This window comes from Taudactylus pleione, unplaced genomic scaffold (genome assembly GCF_031769625.1).
Source record: "Taudactylus pleione unplaced genomic scaffold, aTauple2 ptg000019l, whole genome shotgun sequence".
Taxonomy (NCBI): domain Eukaryota; kingdom Metazoa; phylum Chordata; class Amphibia; order Anura; family Myobatrachidae; genus Taudactylus; species Taudactylus pleione.
Genome location: NW_028284421.1, coordinates 12,708,508 through 12,735,626, shown reverse-complemented (window position 1 = coordinate 12,735,626; position 27,119 = coordinate 12,708,508). Strand labels below are relative to the sequence as shown.

General features: G+C 43.6%; 1 protein-coding gene and 1 pseudogene across 1 annotated transcript in view; one reads left to right on the top strand and one right to left on the bottom strand.

The window, feature by feature from the left end:
- Positions 1–27,119, bottom strand: part of ENTREP2 (endosomal transmembrane epsin interactor 2) — an 899,787-nt gene that overhangs the window by 147,780 nt on the left and 724,888 nt on the right. The window contains exon 5 of the mRNA XM_088443400.1: positions 19,237–19,344. Within this exon, the coding sequence (XP_088299526.1) occupies positions 19,237–19,344 (108 nt within the window). The remainder of the gene's footprint in view (positions 1–19,236; positions 19,345–27,119) is intronic.
- LOC148540333 (uncharacterized) overlaps positions 24,639–27,119 on the top strand; it is a 50,735-nt pseudogene continuing 48,254 nt past the window's right edge.

Below are 27,119 nucleotides of genomic sequence, written 5' to 3'. Positions count from 1 at the left end.
GGGCTGGCCTCCATGAAAATGGAGCGTCCTCCTGGACGCTCGTATAGCTGTGGGTCACCACCCACAGGCTATACGAGCGTGCATTTTGATGGCCGCGATGGTCGTGACCATCGCGACCATCGAATCTGCGAGCCGGAGCCTGCGGTTGAGGTTTTCAACCGCAAGCTCCGGAGTGATTTTGGCTCTATCAGATCCAAAATCACTCCCACTGACATCACTAGTGATGTCAGTGGGCCGGCTTCTGACGGGAGGCGTTCCCGTGGGAACGCCCCCGTCAGGGAGGCACGCCCCCGGCACGCCTACCAAAGGGGGCGTGCTGTCAATCAACATCGACAGCACGCCCCCTTTGATCAGACACAACAAGCGAAGGAAAGTCCTTCGCTCGTCGCGTCTGGCGCATGCGCACGACGGAGCTCCCTCCGTCGTGCGCATGCTCAGTCCAGAACATCGACCCACTTGCGAGCGGACAGCCGCTCGCGAGTGGGTCTGAATCAGGCCCATAGTTGGAATTTTGGATCTCTTCCGATGCTTCATAGTGCCTTATTTTGTTCACCTGTTTATTGTCTTCAGACTCAGAATTCTATTATAATCCTTTGACTTCAGCTCTGTCCCTCATAAACCACTTTCTCAGGACTAAGCAGCTTGGTAATTTCTGGTGTGTCTGTTATAGCTGCTCAAGTGTTTCTCTCCTTGGAACAACCAGTACAGTGATGTTTTACTTGGGCCTCAACATGGGTCGTGCTTGGTTGAGCTGTTTAATGCTTTAAAACACCGTTCAGTGATATACAACTTGGAGAATGGCATTCTGTAGCAAGAATCATTATGATTGCTGCCTGCCATGGCTAATCAGCCAACTCAATACCTGATGACAAGAGCAACTAAGGCCAGTGCCCATTTTTGTATAGCAGGCAGGGCAAAATAATAATGAATATATAATATAAAACTTAGGATGTGTGTAGCTAGCTGGGCAATTTGAGAAGCCTTTGCAGCTACAATAGAGAGGTTTTCTTTGCCCCAGGATGAGAGAACTCACCATCAAGAGACAGGCAGATGTTTGTTATGTAGCCACTGAGGGCATTATAAGAATAGTTCCAAATGTTGATAGTTAATTTGTAGAACCCCTAATAGTTAATGCAGGGTCTTAGTAAACTGTCTTCTTCATCATGAAAAAGAATCCTGCTCCAACCAGGGACATGGACACTGTGGTTGGCACTTGTCTCAGGCTTGGAAAGTGGCAGCATGATGCTAGGTAGTGGGTTGATTGTCCAGTTCCATTCACAGTGGCATGGTAATGTCTGCCTATTTTTGTCAAAGACACTGCTGAAAGCTTGGTACTCCTCAGGTAACCCTTCTGGTCCAGAATTAGGAACCTCTCTTTGGGTAGTAGCACATACCTTTGCCACCTTCACTGGCATACCTCATCCATCTAAAGTATTTTTTGGCCCTCTGTCACAGTTGAAGGGATTTGAGGCAGTGTTCCCGGGCTGGGTCTTGGAACTGTCTTGTTTGACTCGGATGCTCACTGGAGGAGACTAGATTTACTACGCATGAAAGAGTATAAATATTTAAATGGGTCTTTGAGTGAGTGTAGAAGGGCAGCTGATAATAAATGGCAGTTCGGAAGCTGTTTGGTGCGGCTATGAGCTGAATGCAGCACAGGAGCTGCTTGGTGCGGCTAGGAAGCCGTATGAAGAATGGTGGTAGCAAGGGGCTGCTTGGTGCATCTAGGAAGCTGTATGAAGAATGGTGGCAGCACAGGAGCTGCTTGGTGCGGCTAGGAAGCCGTATGAAGAATGGTGGCAGCACGGGAGCTGCTTGGAGCGGCTAGGAAGCTGTATGAAGAATGGTGGCAGCACGGGAGCTGCTTGGTGCTGCTAGGAAGCTGTATGAAGAATGGTAGCAGCATGGGAGCTGCTTGGTGTGGCTAGGAAACCGTATGAAGAATGGTGGCAGCACAGGGCTGCTTGGTGGCTGAAAAGTAGTAAATGCTCTGGGGAGCACAGTGATGAGGTTCACTTAGTCAAGCTAAGGGACTTGTTGCACTGGCAACTTGAGAGTGCAGCAGGGGATTTTTTTTATAGAAACTACCGGATGCTGATTGGCTGAGAGCGAAGGAGAAGCAATCCCATTGGTGGTAGTGGAGTCACATGGATTCGCCCAAGATGGCTGCGCCAATTCATCTCGGATAGCAGCAGCATGTGTAGTGCGGGGCTGGTCACAGCGGAGTGAACACCGGCATCTGCAAGGAGAGAGGACAGCTGCAGGACCCCCCGGAGAGAACGGAGCCACCGCAGCAGTGCAAGGAAGCCGGAAGATGCCGCGGGACAGAGTCCGCAAAGTTAAGTGATGGAGTCTAATTCTGGGGTCTCTTGTGTGGCTTGTGACACCCTCCAATCAATCACTGGGTTGTGCATATAGAACTCTGAATGAGATCACATCCCAATGACTGGAATCAACCTACAATATTAACACCTGTTTTATGGGTTATCGATGCTGAGTTTTGGATTGCCCATCTACAGCTTCTAGAGTCATTAGTTTGATCTTCAGAATAAAGGGTAGTTCCAAGTCTATGAAATTTTAAATTGTTCTGGATTCCAAGTAATCATCTGTGTCTGTGTTGCAAACCTGCCAGGTGAGCCTGATGGACATGGCTTAATTTGCAGAAAGGCATGTGAAGGAATAAATGCCCCACTACTCACCAGATTAGCCTCTTATTCCTGTGATCAACACCATTTCTTGATGACACCGATTATTCCAACTCTGAACATTCAATTTTCCATTAGCCATGGCACCCACAATAAAGACATCTGCCCATTTCTTGCTAGCGAGCTCTCTCATCCTCATTCAAAGAAAATGCCCATAACTGCATAAGCTCCTCAAGGCACTCATCTGGCACTGCATAGATCATCAGTGGGTGCGAAGCTACTGACTGATCGTGGCTATCTCTTTCCACTGAAGGTAATGCTTTTGTATTTGGGAATCAAGATGAAGTCGAGTCCCAGAGGCACTGACAGTGTGTCTCACAGAGTCAAAGATCAGTTTCATTAGCACCAAAAACTTTTTGCTGTTGCCCCATCATAAAATTTTACTTTTTGCAGAGTGGTGCAGCCCAGGACAACGTCTTTCCAGTCAGCAATGAGGTAGCATGTCCCACTTTGTTTGTTGTGTAGAATAATGCTGCTTATACTGTAGCTAGAAATACAGTCAAATGTGGTTCAGGAATTCCCTGGAGCATTATTAGATCTGTGCCCTACCTGTATTGCCATTTTTCTTGGAGCTCTGTAGTTAGTCTAAATGAATCAGATGACAGGTGGCAGTACACCAATGACATACATATACTTGGAGTAAAAACTTCTGTTTGTCCTTACAGTAAATCAGCTCTAAACTTAAAGGGCCAGGTATATTGGCAGAGTTTGACTAATGTGCTGAGCAGGGCTGGCTCCAGCAGGAGCCGCGCCTTGAGCAGAGAGGGACTCGAACGCCCCATAACCTTGCGCGCAGCTGAAAAGGGGAGTGGCTTAATTACCATGCATGCTGCATCCATTCCTCTACTCCGGGGCCAGCACTGCCACACAGATGGGAAACAAGAAAGAAGGAAAAACTCTCTAATTGGGGTCACTGTTGAATATAAGTAAATAACTAATTAATAAGTAACATTTAATAGGTATGCATTAAAAATGGCTGCCACATTACGGTAAGTATATTAGTAGCAATATACAAGAACAAGACATAACGAGATATGAAACATGAAAGATTAAAATATATGGAAAGCAAGGTGAAAATATTTCTCAGCGGGGTGATGTCAGAGAAAAAAGGATTACTAGTGTAATCTCATATTAAATTCTCTGAGTTAGCCCACTACGATATTAGTCCAATGACTGAATTGTGATAAATAATTATAATGTGTATTAAAAATAAATTTAGTAGGTTAAATAACCTCAAGCAGCATCAACACATCGTTAATAAACAAGAACTCCACATGCAAATAACACCAAGAAGCTCCCACTATATAAATGAATGAATGAATGAATGAAGTAAACACAATATAAAAGATATGTCTCAGAAGTAGAAAACAATGCGCATCATGTTGATTGTTGTAGAGAGCTTTCTATGTACATATTCCAAAGGTAGCACGGTATATCTCTGAGTCAAAGGAGAGTGTACAATATAGGGAGATCTGTATTTCAAAAAAATTGATGTAAATAGCTCCCACCGTACTGGTTAATAAGGTAGACAGACCTAGAATAATCAGTCTATCGCCCACATCAAATATGCACAGAAGAATGGACAGATGAATTAAGTGCACATATAAGCATCAGATGTTATGAAGGTATAATATTATCTACAGGTACCGCTGAAAATAGATATGTAGAGAATATCAGGCGAAGAAATTAAAGGAGTTATTCCCTATCAACGGTGTCGAGGCAGTAGCTGCTGCAAGTCATTGTGATACTCAGAGAATGACATGTGAGCGTATTGTCAGGCTCACCCAAGAAGTGAATTGAGCATCTGCTGTTAGGGCTGATATGAAAAAGGAACCTGGTATATAAAATAGTGCAGGAACCTATTCAAATCAGGCTGTAATGAGAGTGCTCATAGATAGCATGTGATCTGGTTTAAAGATGGAAAACAGGACAAAGAATAATAAGGGTCACACTATTGGTGAGTAGTGAGAAGCACGGAGTCGTATACTCTAGAATGAAAGAAGTAAGATGAAGACTGCACTGCGACTCACACAGGGTAAGTAATGCTCTGTGTGCCCGTAGGGGTAGTGCAGAGCCAGTCACCTACACATGCAGCCGAGTAGGCACGTGCGTCTAGGAGTGAGAAAAGAGCGGTACCTGTATACCCATATGGAGGGCGGCAAGTGGTGGGCTGGGTGTGCCAAGTCGGGAGTCTGTCCGTGTGTTGTGCTGTGTGGTCCTGCCTGTACACAGCGGGGAAACACCGATCTGAGACACGCGTTTCACGAGCTGCTTCCTCAGTCCCATAACCTTGCGCGCGGCTGAAAAGGGGAGTGACTTAATTACCATGCACGCTGCATCCATTCCTTTACTCCGAGGTCAGCACTGCCACACAGATGCGGTGGTGGAGGTGCCCAACCTCCCGACCACTTCAGCCCACGGTGGAACAGCGGGGCAGTGCCCGAAAAACGGGACTGTCCCGCTGAAATCGGGATGGTTGGGAGGGGTGCGCCCTCTTTGGGGTGGTGCTCCTGTCCGACCGCTCTGGTCGAACATGCCTCGAGCCGGCCCTGGTGCTGAGTGCAGTAAGTGCGCACCAGGTGTGCATATGGAGGCATATGGAGGAGAGTCCACACAGCAGATTGGCTTAACCAGGGAGTCAGTTTATTAGCCAGGTAGAAACAGGCAGGGTATGACACAGGGTTAATTAGTAGGTACAGGCTGCAGAGATATTGCCAGTTGCAGCCTGGGTCGTGTGGGGTATGCTGGTCATTGTAGTGCGCCAGGTGCAGTATGCACTCGGTGCGCTTGTACCATACAGTAGTACCAGCGGGGTTCTTGCTATGCTAAGTAGAGAAGTACTGAGGACTGTCACAAGCTGCTAAAATTATTATTATGATCTTTAATATACAAGCCGCCACAAAATGTAAGCAGTGTCGTTCAGAGTATATATTCAAAACATTTCACAATAACAGGCCATTAGATATTAAATACACTACACAAGGATAGATGACTTGGACATGGGATAAACAACTAATATCCCTTTTCCACTGCTATGCCGGGTCGCACCCGGGATTATGTTCACGTGCCCATCCCGGGTGCGATTCAGCTGAGACCCCTTATAGACAGACGGCAAGACCCAGCACTGATGCCGAGTCGATGATGCCATCGGCATCACGTGATGAGCCGGCGCTTGGAGATGAGCCCTTTGCAGAGAATGGGACACGAGTCACATCACATTCACACCGCTTCACGAGCCGGGTTGAACCCGCGTTCAACCCTTCTCGTGACCAGGGTTGAAATGCTGGGTCACTCAACCCAGCTTAATTCAACCCTGCCTTTTCACACTGCACAGTAACCCAGGTTGCTGCACGCTCACGTGCAATAACCCGGGTTATTGCTGGTAGTGGAAAAGGGGTATAACTGAAAACAGAAGGAGTCACAGGTGGGAATCAAGCAGACAGAATCAGAGTTGCGGAAGGGGAGAAAGAGATAAGGAAGCAGAGCACTGGTGACATGAAGAGTGATAGGAAAAAACAAGATGGAGGAACACCCTGTCCATAACGGACAGGCACAGGTCTGGGCTAGGCTAGGTGCACGGTGAGTACCCAAGGTAGGAACAGGAAGCAGGATACTGGCATACAGATATGGGCAGGGTTTCCACAGGTTGACAGAAGCAAGGCCAGAGGTTGATTACTCACTGCTTTTTACTCTGATGACTGCCCAATCAGGAAGCCTGCAAGAACAAGCCCCCTAATCAAATGAAACTTGCTGCATCCGTCAGGCAGGGGTGAAAGCAGTGCTGACAGAGTCCCAGCTGCTGGCAACAGCCAACAGCCATGCAGCTGGCATGACGCAGCCATCCGGCATCCTGGTCACCTAGCAATGGGTGGGACCCTGCGGGGAGTGTGAGCCGCTGCCAGCAGCACGGCAGCTCATAACAAAGGGGAAGCGAAAAACAGTTAAAGGGTGAAATGGGAAAGATAAATGGTGCAGCATTGGAGAAGTATCGATTAAAGAGGTGGGCTGGTACGCTGTGAGAGCATGTAAATTGGCAATCACTGTATATCTGAGAGGGAAACTCCAGACAAACGGCACAGGACTTTATGGTCCTGCAACAGCTGTTTATCTCAACCCTCCTTATGTGATGGGTACGGGCTGCCGGTGTTTGGGATACCTGCGGTCAGAATCCCAACACCGGCATCTCAACTAGGTTACCATTCCGATGGCTGTATGTAAGTATCCTAACCTAACCCCTAACCCTACCCGTAACCCTCCCTCTGGGAACCTAAACTTAGCTTCCACCCCTAGTGCCTAACCCTAACCCCCCTCCCCGCACCTTAAGCCTACCCTCCCCCCTTAGTGCCTAACCCTAATCCTCCCCCTAGTGTCTAACCCTAACCCAACCCCACTACTTACCTTCGAGATTCCATCTGTCAGGATGCCGTATCCCCTCCTTACAGATGCAGTTGCTTGGAGCATGCTCAGATCAGTACTCCCACCACTTTCAGTCTGCAGCCAATCCCCTGAACAATAATGAGCTCTCTGTCTTCATCCATCTTTGCTACTTCTGAAATCTTCCCAGGTCTCTGATCCTCACTTTGATACTGACGCGTCTAACTCTCTAATGCCAGTGGCTAATACACTTCTGCTTTCAATTCTAACAGCCTCTCTCTCTCCTTTTTGGCCCATTTATTAATAATCGCATTTGCAATGTCATCTGGGCGCGATATTAGCACCCATGATTGCATTGCGGGATGCGTTCATAGTGCCCAAATGTAACAAATTGCACCCGCAGGGATAGAGGCTCAGAAAGGAGCCCATCCCCGCGATGTGCTGTAAGTGAATTGACCGCTTCAGCAGTCTTTTCATTCCTGTGCCAGGGACCCTGTGCATGCATGGTCTACGGAACCACACATGCGCAGCGGCTGTTACCAAGGAAGGTTCCTATAGAACCCTCTCCAGTTATTTTTTGCGATGTGTAGCCCATAGGCAACAGCAGCTTTATATTATGTAACTTGTTAAATTTGAGATATCTGCTGCGATCCCTCCATAATACAATCAGGGGATACTACATATTTGCGGGTATCCCCTAAAAACTGGCGTTTTCGGGGGAATATGCCGCAAATATTAATGATAAATAGACCCTTTAGCCTGACGTTGGCCTGTTTAATCCTTTCCTTTTCTTGATAGGAAGGACCAATTCAGATATTATTTAAAAACACATATAATAAATGTAGTGAATTGAAACATTTAATAAAAAAATGTTACATTAAAAAAAAGTCATCACTGTGTATCATAGTTATCTGCTCTTTTACTGGCAGGACTAAGGGGAAGGAGTAGACGGCTCTGTCACTGCCTCAGTGGCACTTGTATCAGGCTTCTGGAATGCCAGTTGCTTGGAGAGATGCCCAGGAAGGTTTGGAACCCAGCTCTGTGATTACGGTCTCAATCTTTCATGACATCATGATGTCACATGTGCAGGGGGTTTTGTTGTCAGCCAGCACAGGGCTGCTTTTGCTCTGCTGTCTGTGGGCCTGATTCAGCAAGGATTGCAACTGCTAAAGCGTATGCAGACAGCCGATTATTGCCCACTGCGCATGCATCGCAGTGCACGTGCGTGAACAGGCCACTGAGATCAGGACTGCGATCGCAGTGACTACGCTGACCCATCACAGGGTGGGTCAGCGTAGTCACTGGGGGATGGTGATGGGGGGTGGTTAGAGAAACGCAGGCATGCCAGTGCATTTGAACGCCATTGCAGGGGCATGCCTAAATTAGCCACTGCGATGGCATAGACAGCTTGAGCTCTCACTGCGTGCAGGAAAGTTAGCAATTTAGTTGTAGAGTCAGACCTGCCTTAAATGTGTGAGTGTCTCCGATATACTTCGATGTTACCGATGTTTTGGCTGCATTGCAAGGTATTACGGATGTGCAAGAGGGGAAGTTGGTGTCTACATGTTGTCAGTGAAAGTGCTTTGTGGTTGCAATTATTAGCATACTTTTGCAGCAGAACTGCGTGTGCGATTGCTACCGCGATCGCAATAGCGATCCTTGCTGAATTAGGCCCTGTGTGCACTATTAATCTGCTCACACCACACTCATCATCAGCAGCATAACTTATATCAGAATTTAACACTCTGCATAAATAAACTATATATGGCAACGGGATGTAGTTGACAACCCGGCGGTCAAGATGCCGGTGCTCAGAATGTTGGAGCCGGAGTCCCGACGTTAAGTATTGGGGTTAGGTGGAGAGTTAGGGTTAGGGATTAGGCTGTGAGGAGGGAGGGTTAGGGTTACGCTGCAGGGTCGGAAGGTTAGGTTTAGGCTGCGGGAGGGGAGAGTTAGGTTTAGGCTGCAGGAGGGGAGGGTTAGGTTTAGGGGTAGGATACTTACTGGCAGGACCAGTGGTGGCTCCAGAGGTTGCAGCACAGTCCAAAATTTAAATAGAGGAGCCATTCTAAATTCCAGTGAGTCCCGGCCGGTGATGTTTGGCAGCCTTTGGATGGGCAGTTGGTGTGGCTCCACTATTTGAATTTTGGACTGTGCTGCAGCCCCACCTCTGCAGCCGCCACTGATTCTAACCCGGTCGGGATGCCAGCGTCGGGATCCTCAGCGCCAGAATTCTGAGCGCCGGCATCTTGTACCCAACCCAAAGGCAACACATCATTTACTGTAGTCACCATGTAGTCTGTAGACTGTCATGCAGAAATTTAGGGTGAGTGGAAAAAAAGCTACAATTCTCTATAAATGTGGTATATTGATAAATATTATGATGATAGTGTTTTGTAAAACTAAGGTGGCTTTGGGAATTTCCTAGTCATTAGCAATTCAGAGATATTTAAGAGATATAAAATAACGATTCATGCCTATCATCCATACTTTTTTAAGGAACACTGCAGTTTTATTCGATTGAGATATATTTGTGCAAAACAGAAAAGATCATTATCCAAAACAGGTCACACTTAGCTATGAGTTTGGTCAATACATGCTATAGATTTCCTGTCATACTGTATACATCCCACTAAGCATCTTTTTACAATCACAGAACAGATTAGTATAGTATCTGCTATGTAATCTACATCGTTTTCCCTTGGTCATCCCTCCAGTGTATTTGGTCTAACAGGAAAGCTATAATATAATGTAGTGAAAAAGCAGGTAAACAAGCAACAGTAACAATAGTATCATGAATCAATATGAATATGATGTGAAAAAAATATGGACCCAAAGCTTAGTCAAAAAACGGATATTAAAACGAAAAGCAGCCAGAGAGGTCCCAGGGAGGATTGTGGTCACCATTCTACTCGTTTTTGGTATCATCAAACAATTCATGTACTGTAGGTTATTGCTCTATGGAATTGTGTAAAAATATATCATAGTCACGGTTATATTTCTGCTCTGTTTGCAGAGGGACAGGGAACAACTCTCCAGACAGGAGTTTGGATGCAATTGTGTCAAAAACACCCAGGAAAGAAATTGTGAAACAAACAAAAAAAAGTAATTCAGTTTTTATTCTGAATTGCACATCTCATGTGCATATTAGTACACAAAAGCCATCATCATCATAATCATCAAAGCTGGGAAAGTCGCAGCAAATTTGTGGGTTCCCCTTGAAAAAGCCACAATCAGCACTAGGCTATAACAGGCTGGTGACACTATAACAGGGAAAAGGCAGAATCTGAAATATTCTCAATAAGTGTGGTGTAATTAATAGTTAAATTGAAGAGATCAGCAATTCTTTTCCTATGGTACTACTCTTCCCATGCCAGCACACCCACAACTTGTAGAGCTACTGTACAAACACCAGAATGTCCAAGCATCTAGGGACCACTGTGATCTGTAGTGCCACAGGACAAAATACTGTTAACCACTAAATACATTTTTTCCAAAAACTACTCAGAAATTGTCCAATTTTTATGATTGAATTAGGTCAAGAACATTTATTTAAAAATGATCCAACATGATTTTATTTATTTATATATATATATATATATATATATATATATATATATATAAAAAACATGTCTGATGCTCAAATGAACAAAAATCAGGCGGCACTCCTCCGGACTTGATAAATCCAATAAGTGGTTTAATCGAACATGAACCAACATTTCAAGACCCCAACGGCCTTTTTGTCAAGGTGTGACAAAAAGGCCGTTGGGGCCTTTAAATGTTGGTTCATGTAGGAATAAACCACTTATTGAATTTATCAACTCTGGAGGAGTGCCACCTGATTTTTGTTCATTTGAGCATCAGACATGTTATATACATTTCTTCGGAAGGCACCCGGCCATTTATCTTCATATTGAGTGCCCTTCTACTTGCTGCTATATATATATATATATATATATATATATATTTAAAAAAAAAACAATCAAAATAGCAATTTTGATGGTATATGCATATGAACTTGAACTTTAAAGATTTCTAAACTATTTAGGATACTTGGCCATCCATAATCAGAGGCCTTGTATCGATATTCTTGATCAATTTGGGATCACCGTAATCGAAATTATCCAGGAAATTAGCTTTCATTTTAATACGATTAAGATGAAATAAACAATTGTTGGTACAAATGCATGGGCCGGGGCTCTGCTCACCTGTTGACATTCTGAGAATGTCTACAAGTTGCCTGTCGACATTTTGACAATGGCGACAACATAACTGAGGCTGTTAAATAAGTTTAAGATATGCTTACCAGTGAACATTTTATAATGGACACACATGCTTTTAACACTGCTGTGCAGAGACCTTCTGAGAGCATCCAGTCATATGCTGCCAGATTAAAACTACTAGCAAAGAAATGTGATTATGGTGCATTAGCAAGTGAGCTCATCAGGGACAGGATTGTGTGTGTGGGACTTACAATTATGTTACTGATGTACATATGTTAAATGAGAAGAAATGAACACTGGATGCAGGCTGTATGAGCAGTCCAATAAAAGTGCAATGGTGTATAAAAGAGAGTGCAGCCACATACACGCTGTGCGAATTGCGACGGTTGCCATTCCCATGAAAGCCACAAATGTCCTGCTTCAATAAGCAATGCAATGCTTGTGGCAAACAAAATCATTTGCAAGATACTGCAGGTCCAAGCCTAAAGCCGATGACAGGCAACTTTACACTGCATATTCCAGCAGCCTACCGCCCAGGGTTCACACTGTAGATGCTCCACCGGAAAACATCTCAGACACTGGTCTCCATTGCAAGGGTATGACCAAGTGCCGAAAGGGCTATTTGGTGTGACTGTTGCAATGATGTGTGAGGACACATCTGTATGAGCATCCAATGCTGACAGACCACCAACCCCAGATCACCATTCTCTGCAAACCCGCACAACTACATACTGCATCCACACAAATTCATGATTCATGCTCAAGCTCCAAATGTACCATTTGGGTGTGGTATACAAATGTGGCAAGGACTTCCGGGCCTGATTCAGACCCGCTCGCGAGCGCTGAGTGCTCGCAAGTGGGTCGACGTTGCCCAAGTGCGCATGCGCACGACGGAGGCGGCTCGTCTTGCGCACGCACGAGACCCGAATAACGACGGCCATGCCATCGTTATGGGTCTCGCACCAAAGGGGGCGAGCTGTCGATGGTGATTGACAGCACGCCCCCTTTGGTGGGCGTGCCGGGGGCATGGCTGCCCAGACGGAGGCGTTCCCATGGGAACGCCTACCATCTGGGGCCGGCCCCACTGACATCACTAGTGATGTCAGTGGGAGTGTTTTTGCTCTGATAGAGCCAAAAGCACTCCAGGGCTTGCGGCAGAAGAGACCCTACCACAAGGGTCTCTTCGCAAACCCGATGGACCATCATTTTGGCCGCTCGCTATAGCTGTGGGTGGTCACCCACAGCTATGCAAGCGACCAGGAGGCCGCTCCAAAAAGTAAGAGGGACGGCCCTGATTCAGAGCGAGCGCTCTGCCAGAGCGTCCGGCTCTGAATCAGGGCCTCCATGTCCCTGACACCTTATCACTTGTGCACCTTCCAGACTCTAATATCCCTGATGCTAATGATCACCTTGATGTCATGGAGATTGATGTCCTCTCATCCAGGCACATGGAGGAGCTCTATGACGCTACATTCAGGGATGACCTCTTGCAAAAATTGTCTCATGTTGTTCTGCATGGCTGACCTTCTTAAGGTCTCGTGACCTTAAGACTTTCTTTGCTTTCCGCAATAAATAAACCTTCTCAGATAGCATCTTCCTGCGTGGTCAGCATTTTGCCTTTATGCCCTTCAAGGCTTCTATCTGTGTTCAGCAGTCAAACCAGGGGCAGTCCAGGCATGAGGCCACCATAAGGCGGGTTTAGGATGACCTACAGTATTTTGCTGACATTGAGCAGGTTATCTCTGCCAGTGCCCCCTGCAATCTGCATGATATTCCTTGATTCATCATTGCTGCAGATCTCTTTGAATAGAAGGGGAAAGAGCACATTAAGGATATCAATTCTTGAGTCCAGGTGGTTAAATCAAATTGAATGAGGTACTATTAAGTCACCTGTGCTCAAGCAGGGATAGCCTTAAAATGTGGACTGTAATGGTGGAGTCTGGGTTACCTCTGTTTTATTGGTTTCATATTCCTGTTGGTTCAACAGATTATCTTCCTAAACTGACAAGTTCCTCAGTCATCAACAAATAAAAAGACACTTTTCTGCACATGGCATACTACCCAAGCTACTTACTGACAATGACACATGACCTGATGCTATACTGATATACAATTTCTCAGTTGTGTTGTGGATTGCCCTGTGAGATCATTTTCTATGTAACTGGGATAAAGAGTTGTGACTATTGATGATGTAACACTGGTTCAGGTTATTGTGCAATTATGTTTTCATCTGTGTTGTGGACTGCTTTGTGATATCACATTTTAGTAAAGAATTATATGAAAACCTGCACCTCATAATCATTTCAGACTTTCTTTTGGTGAATTTGCCAGTTTAAATAAATGTTTATCCCATTGTCCCACTAGTTGTTATGGTACGGAACTTGTGGAAACAATGAATCATCAGATGCTATAGCAGACAGGACCCACTCCTCTAATGCAAAGAGTATACAATTTATGACCTTAGAATTACTGTATGCTCTGTGGGTAACACTGTTACTCAGCGGTGCTTTGTATCACAAATATTTACCTTGGCAATTTAGATCATGGTGGAAGGAGTACACAATTAGTTGTTTATACTGTGTGAACACTAACACTCCTTTCCATCTTTATAAACACTCAATATTGCAGTCAGGGTTTATAGAAATAGAAGTTTTAATAAAAACAAGTCAACACTCAGATTTTTTAATATCATATTTTACTGAATTATTTATAAAAAGTTATATTTTAAAACACACAATTATCTAAAAGCATGTTCCCAAAAAGGAGTATATCACTTTTGTTTTGTTGCTCTGCGACAATAGGAACAAATTATAAATACATACTGGTATAAAGTTTGACTCTGGGGAGCACCACCAATATCACAAATAACTAACATTCTGCTAGGCACAGATCCATTGCGCAGGCGTTGGGAACTGGATGGCCAGACCAGCAGCAGCCCCCTCATGAGAGAGGGTAGGAGCCACTGATGATGATAGCTAATGAATAAGGTTTACCAGAGGTTAGATAGGGTGTTACATTTGCCTATGGTTTGATTCCAGAGACAGCATAATATCATTGATGGCTGCTAATATTTTCTCATTGATAAACGATTGAAATCATTTAGTACCCTAGGTTTCTTTAAATACCTAATCAAAATATTAAAACGTGTATGCTTATATTTCTCCATAGCCGTTTCCAACTAGAATACAGTACCTGTAGTGGGTGATCTTTTGGCATCACCCACGATGTAATAAATATATGATTCCATGTAATATGATTGCAAAAAAGTCATGATCACTGAGAGTTCAAAGAGTTACATTATCGTTTAATTTTACCATTTGGAAGAATCCTTGCAAGGTATGCAATATATTGTTGCATCTTTCTATCAAATGTTGAATTTCTGAACAACAAAAAGGTCAGAAACCCCCTTTAATAAAAATCTATTTAAAATAAATCTATCTAAAGATCAGCGGGTTGGGCTGCTCAGCTTTAGAACATATGCAACAACTGGGAAGACAGAATGCACGGGCATATGAAAGACTGCCCGGAACCAAGAAGAGAAGCCTCATTTAGGCAGTGGTAAAATGCATTTGGGATTAGGCAAGAATTACAATAATTGAGAATACATTAAAGGCAGATGCTGGACAATAAGAATTCTTAAGCAAGTGAATAAACAAACATCACATATGTAAATGGATCTTTCTACGACCAAAATGGTCTCTAGATGTTTAAACTGATCATGGGCAGCAGGAACTGCAATACATCTGAATGCACATCAACCAACTGCTGCCTCGTTATGCAATTTGGAGGAAGCAATTAACTGAGAACTTACAGTGCAGTAACCAAGATTTAATTTTTTCTTTATAATGTATTTCTCCAGTTCTTTACATGGAATCAATATAATTAACACTTTGTTTAGTTTGGTCTAATGCTTGTTCTAGAACCCACAGTATGAAAATTATCATTATCATTTATTTATAAGTGTTCTGTAACTCCCTACAATGGGACTGATAGTGACAATAAGTTATATAAGTATAGACTGATACAAACAATGTAACAAATTCACATATACACATTTTACAGTGTGCAATAATACAGTATAGTTGTAGAAATAGCACATTTCTTTAAAAAATATAAAAATGCCAATAGTTTCTACCATTTAATGAGCCTAAACCCATATTTGATTTCTTAGTTGTTGTTTTTTTATTAAATTTGCAAAAATCGCAAAAAAACATTTTACATGTTGTCATTATGGGGTATTGTGTGTAGAATTTTGAGGACAAAAATTAATTTATTCAGTTTTGGAATAAGGCTGTAACATAACAAAATGTGGAAAAAGTGAAGCGTTGTGAATACTTTCTGGATGCACTGTATATTAACATTTATTCTATTTATAAGACATATTTAACTGTAAAAATGCAATACGTATTAATTTATAGTAAGCAATGCACCTTTTCTTATAATCAGAACAAAGACACTGATTTCACTATATTGGTATAACATGTGTTATCCACATCTTTTACTTTGACTTTTAATGAATCCATTGTTGAATTTTTTCTAAACCATAATACTTTTTCTAGAACGCTATATGATTATTTGAAAAAAAAAAAAAGGTGAAATTACTCATAATATCTCACTTTTTCAAAACTATATTAGCAATTTTGGCTATTGTTTTTCTTTTGGGTGACTAAAACCGAAATATTTTATCACATTGTTTTCTTTAACTGAGTTATGCAGGACTGAGTTTATAATTAGCAAGCAATTTTTTTCAAAAAAGTTATTAGTTAATGAATTGTTTATTTTATGTGATCTAAGTACCAGAAAAAAAGTTTACTACAAAACAATTCAGTATGTGCTCAGGTCACATGGCCACAGGCAGGAACTGGGAGTCTCATTCATGAAAATTTTCTGGTAGCATAAAATTGTGCTTATTTAAACCTCTATTTATCAATATGTGGCAATAACAATCATTTTATAGCCATTTATTGCAAACACAGAAAATGTAATTGGGCAATAAAATTTTGCCAGCAAGTCTCGTTGGAGTTGATTTGCATATGCATGGCCCAGCTTTGCCAGTTCCCACTTTTTCAGTGCAACTGATATCCCTGACTGGCTCCTTGTCCCCTCATACTCATCTCCCCTCAGATCTACCATCATACATCATACTTGTAGCAGTCAGCTGCATTTCCCCTCCAGGTGAAGGCGACACTGAGAGCTTCCCATCCTTAGACCCTGTCCTATCATATATAATAAATATTTCTATAATAATGCTTTCTGAAGAAATGCTTTAGTTAAATAAAGAATGTTTTCAATTACTATCCTCTGCTATTGTTATTCTGAGATGGCAAAAGTGAAAGGAGGTCAGTGGCGGTAGGTCATGTAACGAGTGATTACAAGAACAGGGCCAGCGCATCCCACTCAGCATAGCCAGTCTGCAGGGAGGCGCTCTGACTTTTGTTTTACTGTTGTTTAACTTCAGTGGAAGTTACAAATACATTAGGGGTTCCACACTGCACGAACACGGTACAGTCGCCGTGTTACAGCCGTGATACCCACTTACTAAGACAGCTGCCATTCATGGTTTCAGTTTTAAAGACAAAACTGTTGTGTGTGAAAAGAGCCTAAAGCTCTGCACGCTCACTGCGAGTCTCCGCCCCCTCCCTTGTTGTCTCTACCCTGTCAGTACCCTGATTGTATTCTGTTCTATTGCATCTCCTGTGATTATCCCTGACTAAGGCTCTGTCCCCACACTACGAGTCTCCGCCCCCTCCTGTCTGTCACTACTCTGACTCTATACTACTGAATATATAGTACTATGGGGTGAAAATGTTCAAATGCTATCTAGGGGGGTGGCATACTTATGCAATAAGATGGGGTGTATTTGTTTTTCACTTGGGGGGGTTAATACTGTCTGTGCTGGGAAAGGTGCATTAATGTGCGTGCATGGGTATTATTGTGTTTGTATGTGTTTATTATGTGTTATATATGGGTCAATGATGGTCTCTGCATTATCTGGCGGTCACTGCTTCGCTCTCTGCATTATCTGACGGTCACTGCCACTCTCTTTGCTTTGTCTGGCTGTCACTGCAACGCTCTCTGCATTATCTGTCAGTCACTGCAATGCTCCCTGCTATATCTGGCACTCACTGTGATGTTCTCTGCATTATCTGGCGGTCACTGCGATGCCCTCTGCATTATCTGGTGGTCACTGCGATGTTCCCTGCATTATCTAGCATACACTGCGACACCATCTGAATTACCTGGTGGTCACTGCAATGCTCTCTGCATTATTTGGTGATAACTGTTACCCTCTATGCATTATCTGGTGGTCACTGCGATGTTCCCTGCATTATAAGGTGGTCACTAGGATGTTCCCTACATTATATGGTGGTCACTGGGATGTTCCCAGCTTTTTCTAATGGTCACTGCAATGTTCTCTGCCTTATCTGACAGTCATTGCAATGCTCTTTGCATTATCTCTTGATCATGGCGACACTCTCTATATTATCTGGGGGTCACTACAACACTCTCTACATGTCTAGCAGTCACCTTTACTAAACTAATAGTAATGTTGTACATGAGTTTACATGAATGATAAGTAACTGGCATTGACTCATGCATTACTGCCTGAATGAATTAACTGTTTGGTTCATAGTGTCATATTTTTAGGTATATGATTAGCTTTTGGTAATATAATATCCTATAGATTTACTTTCTGTTTAAAATGTTTGAAATTGCTTGTTTTTCTAACAGCCCAGGAGATGGCAGAGAGGGTGACCCATGTGGGAGGTGTCTGTCGCCAGGGCCGGCGCAATACGTTAAGCCGGCCCTGTGCAGCAGGGAGGTGCCAGGCTGGAGAGGTGGCACTGCCACCTTCTCCATTTGCCAGGCGCCCGCTGACATTTTGTTACCAGCAGGCGCCCGGTGGCTCCCTACCTGCTGACAGAGGCTGGAGCTTACTCTTGAGCTCCACCTTCTGGCACCCGCAGTGTGTGTAGGGAGAGATGTCATGACGTCTCTCCCATAGTGTCGAGAGCGAGGAGCTGTTGGACAGTGGTGGACGCAGGAGCAGGTAAGTATAGTGTATCTGTGTGTCATTATGTGTTAGGGGCATTATTACTGTGTGTATTTATGCGTAAGGGGCACTAGTACTGTGGGCATTGTGTAAGGGGCACTACTACTGTGGGCATTGTGTAAAGGGCACTACTACTGTGGGCACTGTGTAAGGGGCACCACTACTGTGGTCATAGTGTAAGGGGCAATACTACTGTGGGCACTGTTTAAGGGGCACTACTACTGTGGGCATTGTGTAAGGGGCACTACAACTGTGGGTATTGTGTAAGGGGTACTACAGCTGTGGGTATTGTGTATAAGGACACTACTACTGTGAGCATTATACGTGTATAAAGGAAAGTACTATGGGCAATGTGTATAAGGGGCACTATTGTGTGTCGTAACATAGGGACACTACTATGTGCTGCCATGTGTATAAGGGGCGCCGGACGTCGAAGCTCTTGTGCGCATGTGTGACCTGTAGGTCACGCATGTGTACTCCTGCCTCTGCTCCGACAGGAACAGTGAAAGGATTCACTGCTCTGAAAAGGAGCAGTGAAGCCGCTGTCACCGCGCCGGAGCAATGATGAATTGCTCCGTTAGCAGCAGTGAGTTAGAATGTTAATTATTGGGGTCCAAAATTAACATGATGAATAGGCCCCTTAGAGAGTTATGTCTATGAAAATAAATTTAATTAAAACTACTAATGATGCTATTTATGTCGTAGAGTCTTGCTTATCTGCATTTAAAGTGTGGGTTACATTGAATATATTATAATTATGCTACAATGAAATGTTTTTTTTTTTACTTGTTGACTTTTCTCCCAAATCCCCATTTTATGTACAGGGAGGTGTTTTTTTTTATTATTTCTGAACAAAACCGAAGTTCTCCATGATACTCACCAGCTGTAGACCGTCAGCAGAAACCATCTGCATGCAGCACATCGCTGTAGCCAAAGCACAGACAATTGTAGAGATAATATTCAGAGCACACACACTGAACAACAGGTCCTGTGAAAAGATGCAAAGAAAACCATCAGGTTTTTATCTTGAAATGCATGTGACAGGACTGCAAACATATTTAATTGGTTTGATAATAGTGGCTGTCACCTGCTATCTATGCAGTGTGGGATTAATTAGTTTGCACTCTCATTTATTTAGATCTTAACCCCTTAGCACTGAATTTTTCCAGGGTACAAATGTATCATAATACTGTGCTAGCCAGCATGACCTGATACAACAATAAAATCTATCTATCTATCTATCTATCTATCTATCTATCTATCTATCTATCTATCTATCTATCTATCTATCTATCTATCTATCTATCTATCATGGGTTTAAACTATAATGGTCCAGTATATTTGTTTACTAGTATTATTTTATTTACAGTTCCAGCATATAGCGTAGTACACCATACAGTAATAAAATAGTAATCTCTGCTGCTATACACAGCCCAGTGCTTATGCACAATAATACAACTTTTACACTAAAGTCCAGGGTCTGACCTGGTATTTGGAACATGGAACAGACCCTGTTCCCACTGTGGTGCTGACCCGGACTATTCCCCGTTCTGAGCCATTCACACTGCACTCGGGTGCAGTGGAACTGTTCTTCCATCACTTGGAGATTACACCATCTCCAAGCGCTAGGAAACCCGGAAGTCCCCATGCTTTAAATGGGACCCTGCAGGCTACCCGGGTAGGAAAACCGGTTTTCTCGACCCAGGAATCCATCCCTTGCACCTTTTACACCTAGTAGCAACCTGGGTTAACCCTGCAATAACCTGGGTTTTAGCTGTGGTGTAAAAGGGGTAGTACTCTCCACTCTCAGGAGTGGCCACTGCAAATTACTGTAGAAACATATCTAGGGGTGCAAAGTAATCTCTAGACACGAACTGTGCAACAGTGTAAACATTATATCGAAAATCCAACAACCTCCAACCATCTGTCACTAAATAAAATTTTTCCCATTTATCACCTACAATACTGCTAGGTGGAGCCTTTCTTATGGCTGAAAAGGCAGAATTAATTAGGAATAGAGCAGTGGAATCGTTGTTACATGTATCACTTTCTTGTGAGAAGCTATTATATCATTGGGAATGTGCCTAGAAATGTGTCTCACTCTCTTCACAAAAGTGCAACTTAAAGGCACAACATGGATGCCGCTAAAAGTATAGGACATGACAGAGCTGAGTTGGGGGAACATTCAAGTACTGGCCTTGTGACTCAGTAGGGGGCAGGGCAGCAACTCTATAACTGACAATTTGAACTGTGTAAAGTTCGAACTCAGTAAAGGCTGATATCTATAAATCTATATAATTACATGGAAATTTGAGCATATTGAATCTCACATAAGAACTAATTCTGTCCTGCACATTGATCAATTTTCCCTTAGGGGTGCCTAACCCTAACCTCTCCCCTAGTGCCTAACCCTAACCTCCCCCCAGGGGTGCCTAAACCTAACCCCCCCTCCCCGCTTCCTAATCCTAACTCTCCCGGGGGGTGTCTGACCCTAACTCCCCCCCCTTCCCCTAGCCTAATCCTAACTTTCCACAGGGGGTGCCTAACCCTAAGTCCCCCTGGAGGTCCCTGAACCTAACCCCCGCGTCCCCGGGCTAAGTATAATACATACCCGGCACACGATGATCGGGATGGCGAGGTCGGTCTTCCGGCATCAGGATTAAGACAGGCGTATTTTGATGCCTATCATAAGTCCCGTGTTGGGCAGGTAGTGTCAGGATTTAGACCGGCGGCATTGCGTCCGCTGGTCTATTAACTACATCTTCCTTTGGATGATCTGGGCACACACCTTGCCCAGAGGACAGCGGCTCGGACCATGCATAGGATGCTGCACTTCCAGGTGCTGGAGACCCCACTCCCTCACTGTGATGTCATGTGTTCAGAGGCATTGGTCATCCTGATCCGGCACTGGAGAGAGAGGGAGGGATCTTCCAGCAAGGGAGCCACAGTTAGAGCTATTGTACCTCAGATTCAGAGCGCTGGGAGGGAGGGCAGGCCAGCATACACTTATTTCCTCCTAGGTCTACAGCAATAGGCTGCATGATGATCCCTGTCTCTGTATGGCCCCACCTTCTCCTCAATGACAGCTGCAATCTTGGGGTCTAATTCATGAAGCAGAGAAGAGCCCTGTTTAACTGAAATCAGGGCTCATCTCTGCTTTGTGCAATTCATGGAGCAAGTTACTGTGGAGAAGTTTATTACTTCTCCATCGGTTTACCCGCTCTATGCCTTACTTTTGGATGGTGAGTGCCATTCTGTTCTGTACAGATTCGCCGTAATCTGTACCGCAAGCCAAACAGAGCAGGGAAGTTGCATACTTTCCTGCTCTCTGTACGGCACCCAGCATTGGCTCTGCCCCCTTTTCCCAGCATCCACAGCAGCAGGTCTGACCTGACCTGCTGTTCTCAGATGCAGGCGCATGTGCAGTGAGAATACAGACATATGTTTTATGTCCCTTGATTAGCACAATCCACAAAATAACATTGTAACATTGTTACAATTGCTCTTTTACTATTTAATAAACAAATGATCTCTGGGCCTGATTCAGAGTCACTCGCTCTGACAGAGCGCTCGCTCTGAATCAGGGCCGGGCTTTTTTTTTTTGGAGCGGCCTCTTGGCTGCTCGCATAGCTGTGGGTCACCACCCACAGCTGTAGCGAGCGGCCTTGATGATGGTCGCGATCAATACCTTCGCGACCATCGGGCTTGCGACGAGACCCTTGTGGTAGGGTCTCGTTCATCGCAAGTCCCAGAGAGCTTTCGTCTCTAACAGAGCCGGAAGCTCTCCACTCAGTGGGGCCACCCCCAAACGGCTCCGTCGTGCCGCATGTGCTGTGGGCCACCATCGACCTGGTTGCGAGCGCTCAGCGCTTGCGACCGGGTCTGAATCAGGCCCTCTGTCCTGAGGAAATAGCACTGCACTAGGACACGATGAAATCATGTTAATAATATAGGAATGAATTCCAAGTGAATATCATATTATTTTGTAGATTATGCTAATATCGATCAGGTTGACCTGCATGCACGGTCGATGGACGATATCGATATCGTCCATACGTGCCCGCGCATCGCAGGTCATCCATTTTAATCGTACCGTGTGTACGCACCTTAAGTGTTTGCTTACTAGGAGCTAGCATGCTGAGGAACAAAACAAATAACAACTGAGCATTCCCAATGCAATTCTGACATGTCTTTGTTATTCAGAAATGGACCACTGAAAATTATGTAAATGTTAAAATATGTCTGTATATCACAAAAAAAAAAATATGTTTAGTTATGTTTCCTAAGGAGTACTAAATACTAAATAAGTATTTACCTGTGGAACGCCATTGTCTGTACCAGAAAATCTTACTAAGGATTCAGTAATCTGCACAAATTAATTTGTTGTATGTCAGACACTGTGTGAAGTAATGATATATGCCTTTCTGCCAATTTGTCACTTCTGTATACTTCAATGGTTATTTGGATCAAGAAATAAAATGAAAACAGAAATTAATTGCTGGAAGAATTTCCTTTATTGAGCTGACATTCCTTGTCAGGAAGAGTTATCACTAACATAGAAAAAATCTCAATCTTCTAACCTTGATTCGCCGAGTTACATTTATTCAGAACTAATAACGCTCAATTATATACAGTATACATTATGGGCCTGATTCAGAGCCGTTCGCTATTTGCGGTCGTTCGTTCAAAAACAAGGGGTGGCTATTCAAATGATCCGTTCGCAAATTGCAGTCTGTTCACACCTCTAAGTCTGAACGAGCGAGCAAAACATACGCTCGTTTATTTGTTAAAAACGCCCCCTGGCCGCTCGCACCATACGTCATGTCCGCTATTTATTAGATTAATCGAGTACATCGACCAGTGTATGAACTGCTCGCTATTCTTGTGGTTGGTTTTTGCTACCACAATCTTGCGAGCAGTTCTGGCTATAAAATAACCCAGTGACGTGGTCAATGACGCTGCTGTATTAATTATGCACACCCATAAAACGCCCGTTTTGACCTTTAAGCACGCCTGCGTTCGGATCTCCACTCCCCATTTTCAAGCACCTTCCCCTGTTACCACCCACATACGCCTCATTCTGTCACTCAAAATAGCAGGCATTCGCTATATTGCGAGCACATGAATTTCGGCCGCACTGACTGGTTCGCGCATGCGTATAACGATCCGTACGCATGCGCAGATGTGCGAACATTGCTCGGAACGAGCGTACTGCCGCTAGCGAGTGGCTCTGAATGAGGGCCTATATCTCTTCTTTGTCATTCTCGGTACACCTGCGCTAAAGAGACCTCTATCTTTTATTCCGCTTTGGGTATGTCAAAGTCAAATAATTGGATATGATCGATGTACAATTATTATCTGATGATATAGTCATCTATGGTCGGATGACATATTACTAGGACGCTACTTTGCGTCGGTGCAATCCAATGCGCACAAATGCGAATCCACAATACACATACACTGACGCACATAATACACACACACACTATATATATATATATATATATACATATACACACACAGACGCTCGTATGCATATTCACGTACATACACAGACGCACATTTGCTATTTCAATACACAGACGCACATATATGAACGCATACATATAAAATGGTTCCCACACATTATAGTTAATAACCAGAGTTACTAAAGGTATTGTTAGCTAATAGTTATGATGTGAGATGTACTTAAGGAGATCTAAGGTTCAGAATACAGTGGACATGTCATGTTTGGTATCATACTAAATCCCTGTTTATTTGCAGACTTCCTTTTCTATCGGCAAAGAAGTCGCATCATGTGTCCGCTAGTTATGGATGATAAGGAGTTATTGAATAGAATGTTATAACTAGTATGCAGTGTTGTAGCCAGTATTAACCAGTTCTTCGGCAGGAAGCTACACAATGTGACTGTTGGAAGATTGAGCCATACCATTGATGACACCGTATGAACTGACCAGTGACCAGATTGACCAGAGAACCTGTCAATTTGTCCCTTTGTTAACTCTGAAACCTGTAAGGTATATAGGCTGTGTCCTGACCTCAGTGTTCACACATCTTATTGTGACCGCAGACTTCTGGATTGATGACTGTATACTGGGACCAGTGCGCATGCGTATGTATCGGGCTGTACTATTTTCATTGCTTTTTACTCTAATTGTGAAGTTTGTGTTATCCCTTTTACATAAATAACTTTTTGTGCTTTGGAACCACACGATTAGACTGGAAAGCAATTCATTCTTAAGCGACTTGCAGCACTAAATAGCGACTGATAGGAATCAATAGATGGGGCTCGTGACTGATATCATGTTACCTGAGATCACGAATATTGTACGGATTTCGATTCCTCAACAAAGTGTGGATGCGTCATACACGGGTAAGGATGCAATCTGTTTAAAGCCTGTTTATCACTTTATGTTGTGAAACCAAATATCTGTTTTTGTGTGCTCTAAGGAGCTCTGATTAGAGTCCAGGGACAAGAGAGAAAAGTCTGTTTCTTTTATTGTCACTTTTGCGCTGCAATAGGTGATTCGCAAATAGCGTATGTGTCTTCCCTGTAGTGCTGCCACATGTTTAAGCAATCATTTTGATAGATAGTCTCGTATCGCTTGTTAAAACCTCTGAATAGGTATTGTCACAGGGGAAAACATTTTTCTGGCCAGAAAACAAAGGTATATGAATGTGAACGTATGCTTGTGATGTGAAAAGGAAAAGGAAAAACGGAGGAGGTTTTTGCTTATTGAACTGTTGAAAATAGACAGGGCCGGCATGGTGTCCAAGAGGCGGGTAGGACAGCCGTAGCAGTATACATAGCAGGTATAACTGGGCGAGAAACCGGAGGTTGTTTCTCGGTCGACTTCCAATTGTAATCGCAAAGTCCATTGATAGGTTAGTGTGTCTGGGCAATGCGATTGGACCGCATTGTTGTGTGAACCGTGATTGTGAATTGGTTGTGGTGGAGGAAATCACTGGCAAGGGTAAGTGTTATTGGAATACTTAAATTCTACCAGTGGAGAGTAACTCAAAGTAGGAAGCGGTCAGACAAAGCTTGGTTAATTTGTCCAGAAAGCAGAATAATTGCACAGGCTATTTTCTGTTTCCTCGTTGTGTAAACTAACAAAAAAACGCTTAGCGGTCGGCTGTGCACAGCGGGTGGAAGTGAGTGGATGCAGCTTGTTTAATTCATCCACCGGTCGAAATCTCTAGCGAGTAGTAGTCAAAGCATTGTCCCGATGGGTGCTAAGCAGTCGCTAGGCATGGTCAATGAGGTGCTGCTTATGAATCGGCCGACTGGTTCGGCAAGGTATATAATGAATGTGAAATATGACGCATACGCAACAACATACTGCGACATATGGGTCAAGATGACCAAAGGATGTATGAAACCCTTTCCCAAAGTTGGCAGTTTCGATTCGGAGGTACTGAGTAATGTTAGAGACAACATATGTTTAGTCAAATCTTTGAAGAAAAGAGTGAAGTATAATGATTGTTTAAAGCTGTGGCTGCACCGCTCATAAAGAAGAGAGCGGATGCACAGTTCCGCCACCATATGCGGCCACAGGTGAAAGTACAGCTGATACCAAAAATAACTTATACCCTGTTTTAAGTCATCTCAAGGAAAATGTTATTGTAGAAGATGATGAACCTACTGTAATTCAGCCATTGCAAATGCTGTTAATATACTAGATGTTCCACAGAGAGGAAAGGCAGCATTCCAACCAGCATGGGCAGCAGCTGAAATTGGTGAGACTAGTGGAGACCGTAATAGGAGAGGTAACATCCATAGTACCGAAACAATACGTCCAATTATTAATCCTGAACATAGTGATGTGGTAGGTGTAAATCCTGTCAGTACAATAGCTTTTCCCAATGGGAAACCAAACAAAGATGGTATAGTTCCCATAAGGAATGTAGCAATGCATTGTCCATGGACGAGAGGAGAATTGCTTTCAATTATGTCAGACTTCCCAGACCCTAGGAAAGAGTTAGCCAAATGCCAGAAATTTGTTAAAGATTTAGGTAATGCTCATGAGCCAACTAATAAAGATTGGTCAGTGGTGTTAAGGGCCTGTCTCCCTTCCAATACTGATGTACAAAAGTTTATTAAGGATTGTGTATTGGAGGAGGATGAATCCTTAACGGATTAGGATAACCAGGTAAATATAAAACGTATAATCACGCAATTGGCTATATATTTTCCAGTGGTAGTAAACTGGAGTAAAATTTTCACTATTAAACAGAAAGATAGTGAATCTGCAGCAGAATCCTGCTAACAATAACTCAGTACACAAGGATAGCAGATATTAAAGATGATGTACACCAAAGGGAAGTAGCTGTTACAGTACTGATGGATGGTCTCAAAGATAATCTAAAAACCAGGGTGCAAACCTCTCTACCTAACTGGAGAGGAATTACTCTAGATGCACTTAGATAATCTGCCATAAAACATGATAAGAACATTTCTATAAGGAAAGAGGCACAGAGTGAGAAGTTAATGGCAGTGAGCATTCAGGCTTTAGAGTTATTACCTACACAGTCACATAACTACAACACATATCAGCAACGAAGTTATACAGTAAGGTGTTATAATTGCAATAAAGAAGGACACCTAAAGAGGGACTATAAAGTGAGAAATTGGGGGCCACCTAATAAGGGAACACCTAGGTACACCCAGAGAGGGCACTCGCAAGATTCAGGAAGTTTCCAGCGGTTACCCACTCACATAGTGCCAGCAAACGCTCTGCTGGAGGATGATAGTCAGTGCTA